The sequence below is a fragment of the Thunnus albacares genome, chromosome 13, assembly GCF_914725855.1.
Source record: "Thunnus albacares chromosome 13, fThuAlb1.1, whole genome shotgun sequence".
Classification (NCBI taxonomy): domain Eukaryota; kingdom Metazoa; phylum Chordata; class Actinopteri; order Scombriformes; family Scombridae; genus Thunnus; species Thunnus albacares.
Window position 1 is genome coordinate 27390677 of NC_058118.1, and position 9122 is coordinate 27399798.

At 38.7% G+C, this 9122-nt stretch overlaps 1 protein-coding gene across 1 annotated transcript; it reads right to left on the minus strand.

Moving 5' to 3' along the window:
• Positions 1-448: 448 nt before the first annotated feature.
• On the minus strand, positions 449-6192 carry LOC122995187 (aquaporin-11-like). The gene is made up of 3 exons (XM_044370219.1): positions 5406-6192; positions 4153-4269; positions 449-3187 (listed from the first exon to the last, which is right to left on the minus strand). Exons 1-3 carry the CDS (start codon positions 5995-5997, stop codon positions 3081-3083), a joined length of 816 nt encoding a protein of 271 aa, XP_044226154.1. The 5' UTR covers positions 5998-6192; the 3' UTR covers positions 449-3080.
• Positions 6193-9122: the final 2930 nt, after the last annotated feature.

The window sequence follows — 9122 nt, forward strand, 5'->3', positions numbered from 1 at the left end:
GAGACAGAAGCAGCTGAGACGCTGAAATCCACAGAAGAAGAACTGTGGCGACTTCTCCGAGATGCAGGAAACAACCGACCTGCTGAGTACCTGAAACACTGAGGGGAACTGCTGCTGGTTTAAAGGCAAAGCCGCTCACAGCAAATATCGATTTTATTTAGGTTTCTTCTGTTTCAACTTTCATCCAGTATTTTTTTTAGTTGCTAAAACTTTTGTATAGTTTTGTATTTGTACAGTTTATTTAAACTGACTAAACTGAGGTCATGCATTTCTTTCCCAATAACTCAACTGCATTTTCTCACAGTGAAAAAAAGCAGTTTTTCCACATATTTACAGTGATACGCGTGTTTACCATCTAAAAAGTGTGTTATACAGTGTAATCCTGCAACACGGAGAATTGTGGAATGATTTTGAATTTCTTTGCTTTATAAACAACCACAGACCTGTGTCTTTATCAAACAGATGTTTTTAATCAAAATATTTCACACAAGATATTACAAATGCATTTCAATCACAACATTATACAAACCTTGTGCTCTAAAAACATTCTGTACACGTTGCTGACAAGACGTTAAGTCAGAAATTAATAAAAATTAAATCTTTATTCACATTATTTAAACTGTTGCATTTAAGAGATGGAAAACATGATGAACCTCTCACATGATCTGCTGTTAGAATAAACAAAGGTTATCATCTCCAGAGGTATTACAGTTACAAATCAGCATGTCGTTGGTTCACGGAAAGATGGAAATTGTTGCAGTTTAGACAGAAAAAAAAAAGCCATAAAAAGCGTCCTGTGTAGGTTTTACAGTAGCAGTGTGTGTTTGGGTCTCTGTCAGTTAATTATTAGCTAAACTGATGCAGTCAAACATGATTTACGCAAGAAAACATAAGCTTTGGTCATCTAAACTTTAGAGAGAAACAGGAGAAAACATCAATCAGCATCACCTCAGTGTCCTGAAGGTAAAATCCAGTTTTCTGTAAACCATGTTCACTTATCAAACTGAAATTACAAACATGAGGAACCTTGTGCCCAGTAACCCCACATTAACCAAACTCAAACAGACAAAACCACCAAACATTTCCCTTCACCTTTAAGCAACTTTGCTTCAAAAGACTTTTTTATGAGTATTGTAAGTTATCTGAGCTTATGTGGTGATAACAGTTATGTTTCCTCTCATCAGTCGAGGTTTAGCCGGTTTATATTTATGTATTTATTCAGGAATGTCACCTGCATGGTCGGTATTGAGGAAATATCTTCTGTCCCACTTGGTGCAGTTATAAAAATTAATTTAGGGGACAAAACGACTTCCAGTGAGGCCTGACGGCAATGACACAAACACGACTGGAAGAAACTTGCTTGCAAAAAAACCCCCCTGAAAATAAGTATCGAAACTTCGGATGCTCACGATTCAACCGAAAGACGAACATAAGCGGCAAATATGCAGATCCGTGCGACACTACGGCCGCTTGTGTTTGTCTTTTGATTTGTATGTACTTTAGTTCATTTGCTTTGCTGTACGTCCACAGGATGCAGCTGCATCACATGCTGGAGGATCTTTTGAGCTGTTTTGCTGACATTTTTTTTTGCGTTTTAAAAAAAACATGCTGAAAACATATTTGCAGCTCGTTTATGATCAATGTGGTGATGGATCTTTTGTGGTCGTACTTGACTTGTTTTAATTACTGTTGAATGCAGCGAATCGTCTCATCTGACATCATTTTGTGATGGTATTTCCTGAAAAGTGACAAAGAAACAAGAAAAAACTAGTTCTGCTGTATCTGTGTAAATTTGTCAATAACAAATGAAAATGAACCATTAAATATGAATTAGTGTCAACTGTCAATAAATAAAAGGCATTTATATACATTAATAATCGAATTTCACACTTCAGACGTGAGCTGAGACACGAGCTGCTCCAGCAGAGAGAAACCTGAACGGTGAAAAGAGCTGCAGCTGCTCTGCTCTGCTCGTACATCTGCTGGACACTGGTGAGAGCTGCAGCGGTTGATGATTGGTCAATTAATCAATTTGTCGATGGAGAGAAAATAAACTGGCAACTGTTTTGATAATGCGTAATAGTTAAAGTTAGTTTTCAAGCAAAGATGCCAAAAATTAGATGGTTTTAGCTTCTTAAATTTTATAATTTGCTGGCTTTCCTTGTCTTTACCTTTTAGTAAATCAAGTATCTTTGTGTTTTGGCAAAAACGAGACATCTGATAACAATCTAAAAAATCTGCATGTTTCACAGTTTTCTGATGTTTTAATGACAATAATCTTTAGTTGCAGCCCTACAGCGGATCGTCTCCCGCAGCCACAACGTGTGATGAATGTGACGCAGGCACTTCTGGTGAATATTGGGTGTTAGAAGTTTCTATATTTTCATTTAACGAGATCAAGGTGCTTTCAACTCTCTTTACATTGATTCCTATTTGGTGCAGTGATGTTAGCAGGACAATAAACACTTGACTTTAACAGTAACACTTCATTTTAACATGAGAACCTGAATGTGTGTGTGTGTTGTATAATGCCTCTTAAATCACTAAATGAAGATGTGCGGTATGTTAGCAGCAGGTTTGTGCCTCTGAATAGAAAGCACAACGGATATCGATGTGTTTTGTTGCTCTTGCCAATCGTTCCCATGAGAAGCTGAATGTACTCGTGTGTTTGCCGATCAATAACCCCTCCTGTGTGCTCTACAGCAGCTCTGTCCTCCCTCCCAGAGGTCAAAAGGCCTCATGACGTGTGGTGCACGTTGTCATGCGTAGTGTGCTGTGATTGTCGGACAGTTGGCTGCATTGTTAGTTTACTGTGTGTTGTGAAAACTGCAGTACAAGTACAGTTCACCCTTATGTGTCCATCAGTGCATTTGTGTAATAAATGTGTGTCACTGCTGTTTCATGTTTACTGAAAACGTTAGGGACTTGCATCATGTGCAGTTTCACAGTCACATGATGCAAGTTTTATCCACCCAGACACTTCCACTGGGAGGAGAGACATGAAACAAAATGCTTGAAAGAAAGATGCCAACTTTTAGCCGTACGACTCGGCTCGCCCCCCCCCCCACCCTACATCAGCGCTACTGTGTCTTCTGTTTCCGAGCAGCAGGGACGTCCAGCCCGATGGTGCTTTTTCCAGAGAGGAAAGGAACGATCTTCTCAAACAGCAGAACGCAGCTCGCCACACCTGAGGACACGTGTGGAGACACAGGAGGTTACTTTAGTGGACATACGGGAGCTAATCGGACTCAAGCAAAGATAATTCAGGTATGAATCATTAAAAACAAGCAAAAATGATTCATAAAACTGGGGACAGCGGTGTTAAATGACGAGAAAGTACATTTTTATTTCTATAACGCCTTTTAAAACCACTTACAAGGTGCTTCACAGGTACACAAAAAAATACAGTATCATAGAATATAAAAGGAAGTATTAAAACAGAGAAATCAAACAAAATCAAGCTGCAGCAATTGATTAATTGATTTCTTTTGGTTGACAGAAAATTAATCTGCAGCCATTTTGATCAAATAATTGGTTTTGTCATATTTTTTAAGCAAAAATGCTAAAAAGTTACTGGTTGTAGCTTCTCAAATGTGAGTGTGTGACGCTTGTCATACATGATAGTAAAGTGAATATCTTTGGATTTTAGAGGGTTGATCAGACAAAACAAGATATTTGAGGACGTCACCAAGAGCTCTGTGAAGAATTTTTCACTATTTTCTGACATTTTATAGACTAAATCGGGAAAAAGATCAATCAAGAAAATGTAAATAATATGTAAATTTTTAGTTCAAGTCCTGAAACAAAATATAAAATGTAAAACTATTGGAGTTTAAATTATAAAAGGAGATTGTAACTATGTCTATATCTGTACAAGAAGGTTTTAAAAGCTTTTTAAAATGAGGCTGTGAAAGCTGAAGGAGTAAAAGCATGATCACTGTTTGTCTTAAACCTGGATCCAAGAACTTTTAACAACATTTGGTTCTCAGATCTGAAGGGTCTTGGTGCAGAGCAAGGGGTTAAAAGATCTGAAATGTAAAGAAGATCCACACCATGTTGGGATTTTAAAGAATCTTAAATTGAACAGGGAGCCAGAGTACTTCAGTAAAACACAATAAGGAAACTGCTAAATCCAGCCCTTCTGCTCCTTACCTAAAACTGGTCCCAGCCAGTAGATGAAGCAGTACTCCAGGTAGGTGTGGCCGCTGCAGGGGAACTGGACGGAGAAGGCCAGGACGGGATTAAAAATAGCCCCTGATATACTCCCACCTGCACACAGAGAGACAAACAGGTCTGAAACACGGAGCAACTTCTCATCTCTTCATCATCCCTCCAAACTGTACTGTGGATGCTGCACAGCGTAATAAAACCTCCACATGACCAGGCTCCTCTATGTTTGTGTACTGTGAATGTAGGGGAGACCAGGGACGGTTGTAACACCTTGAATTCCTCCAATCAGAAACAAGCTACACTGATTAAACTCACTCTGCACATAATCAGATTGTTTTCTTGTTTACAAAAAAGGAGACACATTTGAAACTCCCAGAGAAAGTTACCGGCAAAACTGTTTATTTTCTTCAGGTAAAAATTTGACTTTTCTGTCAGATGTATTTTTGGGATACTGTCCTGAGATCGAATGTCTAGGAATCCAAACAAGTATTAATAGAATCACGGTTTTGTAAACTAAAAATAGAAATGGCTAACATGTCAAACAAGTGTTCAAGCTAGTTCACATGAGGTGAAAACATGGCTGGTGATACTGGGACAGTTGTAACGCCTTGTTACAACCAAGTTTCATTTATAATTTAAAAACCTAAAGGCCTACATAAACTAGATAGATAGATAAATGGCAAATTAAATGTAAAATTACATAAAATTACACACTAAGTTAATGCTAATCAGTGGCATGCTAATAGTGGTGTTTGCTTACAGCAAATATTTGATTGATTAATTATGTATATTTTTGACATGTTACAACCTTCCCTGTAAACTGGGACAGTGGTAACAGTGGAGTGACGGTATTCAAATCAATTTTGCAACCTGTACATATTTCATAAAACCACTTAAATATATTATTTCAGTAGGTGACACATTGCAGTTTATAATATATTGAATGGACTGTTCCAGTTCCAATGGTTTTTATTTATTGGGAAAATCGCAAACGTTGTTACAGCTGTCCCTTGTCTCCCCTCTACTGTTGCCATCAAGTTCACAGCACAGTAACACTTTATCTTAATACTATATAATTTCCTAATAGTTCAGAGGGAAATAACTATGTAATGTGGTACTAATTACAGGGAAATTAATAATAATAAAAATTAATTCCAATAATTTCTTGGAGCGCCAGCATCAATTAACCTGCCAATTATTTTCTCAATTCATCATTTTGCCGTTAATTAACACACCTGTGTAGACCAGAGCCGTGATGACAGCAGCGATGAAGTGAGCGCGAAGTTTTTCGTCCAGCTTGTGGACATGCATGACCGCAGCCTGGATGATGAACCCGCAGGCCAGCTCCACGGCGGCGGCCTCCAGCACTGTCCCACCGAGAGGGTTGAAGCATCTGAACCCGAACCTCTGGTGCCTGAGGTGGACGTCGGACAGACCCAGCGACCACATGGCGGCGGCGAAGTACTGCGCGGCGACCGCGGCGCCGAACTGGCAGGCTATAACGACGAGGGCCGCCCTGAAGCTGCTGCTCCCGCGGCAAACGCTCTCCAGAGCCCCGGTGGGGTTACACGACGCGCCCCGGAAAGTTACCAGGTGGATAATGGTCATGGTGTAGGTGAGGGTCAGGCCGACAGCCAGCTCCAGCTGGGCCGTTTCCCCGAACAGTTTGAGTTCATGTGTGCAGCTGCAGAGCTGGAAAGTGGACGCCGCTTCCAGCAGGTAAATCCGATAATCTCCCGGGAGAAAACGCGCTGCTGCCCGGCGGGTCACCTCGCTGAGGAGCACCACAGCTCCCAACACCGACAAGGAAACCCACAGGTCAGTCATCTGTCCGGCGGTTCAGACCATAAACCAAAAAGTACAATGCGTTCCCAGAGACGGGGGCAACTTTAAAGTATCGCAGTCTGCTGAACTTCGCTCCCACTCGACGCTAAAGTTAATCCATGCCGCCGCAGCCGCGTCAAGCCGCGCGCTACAAAACAGGAAACGCGGCGGTGGGGCCTTCAATATAAAAGCCGCACAGCTAGCTGCAGCTCGCGTCTTTCCTATTAAAGGACGAGATCACTATTTTTCAAATGTGTCTTAAAACAGTCAGAACTCCAAATAATCATCCCTCCTGTTCATACTGACCATTAGAAGATCCCTTCATGATGCACTTACAATGTAAGTGATGGGGGACAAAATCCACAAAAATGTATTTGAAAGTTTATCTGCAGCTAATATGAAGCTTCAGCGTCCAAATGATTCAAATCAAGTGGATATCTTTCAACGTTACAGTCTTTTTAGTGCCAAAGTTCCTCTTTTTGTTACTATACTTCCACTGCAGCTCAACGGGGAAACACAAAGAGGGAATTTCATGCTAAAAAGAAGATAATTTAAAGATAATTTTCTGCCACTTTTTACTTCTTTTCTACATTTATTTGACAACTATAGTTTAGAGCTGCAACTATTAGTCTATTTTAGTAATGTAGTCGATTGACAGGAACAATCAGCAACTATTTTGATAACTGAATAATTGTTTTAGTCATTTTTGTTAAAGGAAAAATGCTCAAAATCTGCTGGTTGCAGCTTCTCGAATGAGAGGATATGAAGCTTTTCTGTGTCATACATAACAGTAAACTTAACATCTTTGGATCTTGGACTGTTGCTCAGATAAAACAAGACATTTGAAGACAGTACCATGGGCTCCAAGATATTATAACGGACATTCTTCTCCGTTTTCTGACATTTCATGGATAAAACAATTAATTGAGAAGATAACAGTCAGCCCTACTATATACTTATTACTTTGCAGATTTAAACGTTAAATATAAAAACATCTGATCAGTTTATAATATAATGCATCATTATAGATGAAATAAAACCATAAATTGATAAAACTGCTTATCCTCGATCATTGAAACTGCAGTTTAATTTTACAAAATAGTTTTTTAAATGTAGAACATAAACTCACATTGCTAAAACCACAGATTCCCGGCAAAAATACAAAGGGCTTGACCTCAGTAGGTACGGCTATTGTTAGAAGGGAAGACAGTAGATAAGAATAGAAAGAGAAATTTACCATTTTAGAAGATAATATTTTAAAAATCCATGCTGAGATGGACATTATGGAGACAAACTGTTGGACAGAGAGATTTCATGTGACTATTTTAGACACAAATCATCATCAGATATCCACTTATCATGTTGTCTCAAAGAATTAATTAGACATTTTGTGAAATGTGCATATTCATTTTGTTGCAGAGATGTAGAGAGTCTGTTAAATATGAATCCAGAGCCGGATGGTTAACTTAGCTTAGCTTAGCTTAGCTTAGCTTAGCATAAAGAGTGGAAGCAGGTGGAAACAGGTAGCCTAAAGGTAGAAAAAAAATCAATACAGGGACTTCAAGACTGCCAGAAGTTACTGCATTTAGCCAAGAAATAGTCCAGCTCATAGCTCCCTGTAAAACCACAACGTGTCATTTTTTCACCTCAGCTTTTGGACAGTAAACAAACGAGACATACATGTTGATTAGTGAGCTTTAGAGGAGCTTTAGAGCTGCTGATAGGGGTATTTTTTTACTCCCTTTTGAACAGAACTAGGCTAACTGTTTCACCCTGCTTCCATGCTAAGATAAACAAACTGTCTCCTGGCCTTTGCTTCATATCTAATGTGCAGATATGAAGAAAAACTCTTTGGCAAGAAAAGCTGTATTTCTCAAGGAGTGACTGGGAGGCTCAGATCCAGCTTTTAACTGCAGATGCAGAAACACAACGACTGGTTATTTTTATTGTCTTGTCTCTGTCTGTAGATCTGAAATTAAATTACTAAAGTGTCTGTTTCAAAATAACAGTAACATTTGATACCCAAATGCATATTGAAACAGATTTTTTTTTTTGCCATAATCATTCCTCTCGTTCATACTGATCATTAGTCCTCATTTTGTGCAAAAAATGATTTAAGAGTTTATCTGAAGATAATTTGAGGCTTCAGCTGTCTGAGTTAGTCATATCAAGTGTTTATCTGCCACAGTTACAACCTTTTTAGTGGGGCTGCAACTAACAGTTATTCATTATCGATTAATCTGTCGGTGATTTTCATGATTAATTGATTAGTTGTTTGGTCCATAAAATGTCAGAAAATTATGTTTGTTTGCTTTTTGTCCACATCCCAAAGATATTCAGTTCACTGTCATAGAAACCAGAAAATATTCACATTTGAGAAGCTGGAATCAGAGAATTTGGACTTTTTTTTCTTGAAAAAATGACTCAAAACGATGAATCGATTATCAGAGCAGTTGGCGATTCATTTAATAGTTGGCAACTAATAAATCGATTAATTGGCTAAACGTTGCAGCTCTACTTTTTAGTATGAAATTCACTCATTCGATCGGAACAATAAGAGAGAAATTGGTACTAAAAAGGCTGCAACTTTGGAAAATATGCACTTGATTTGATTAATTTTGATGGCTAAAGCCTCATTTTAGCTTCAGATAAATTGAACATATTGTTGCCATTGCATTGCTCCATCCCAATATAATGGAGGTGAAGAGAATTTTACTTACATTAAAAAAAAAAACTGAATCAATCTCCTTTTTTTTACTGTGGGTTTTCTACCAAAGACATTGAGGATTGGGTGATAACATGAATTGCAAACCACAAAGCACAACTGCAGCCTGAAAAACCAGCAAACAAGCTATGATTGTAATTTCCTGTTTATGAAGAATTGTTAATATTTGCAAGAATTTTGGTATTTGGTAACTCCCTCCTGTGACTACAAACAAGCCAGCAGGAGCCGCTTATCTGTCTTCCCAGCAGGAAATGACACAGAGACAGAAAAAGTAAACAAGAGGCAGAATATCCAACGAAAATAGAATTGGACAAAATAGTAGAAAACGTCGGACGGTCTGATTGTGGGTTTGGGAGATCTGCTCTTTATGATGCTGTATAAGATAAAGTAAGATGTGATAAAG

Coding starts and splice junctions, on each gene's coding strand:
- LOC122995187 (XM_044370219.1), bottom strand. CDS start 5,997: ATGACTGACCTGTGGGTTTCCTTGTCGGTGTTGGGAGCTGTGGTGCTC. Junction 4,270..5,405: donor CACGGCTCTGGTCTACACAG/GTGTGTTAATTA, acceptor CTCTGTGTGCAG/GTGGGAGTATATCAGGGGCT. Junction 3,188..4,152: donor CTGGCTGGGACCAGTTTTAG/GTAAGGAGCAGA, acceptor ACGTGTCCTCAG/GTGTGGCGAGCTGCGTTCTG.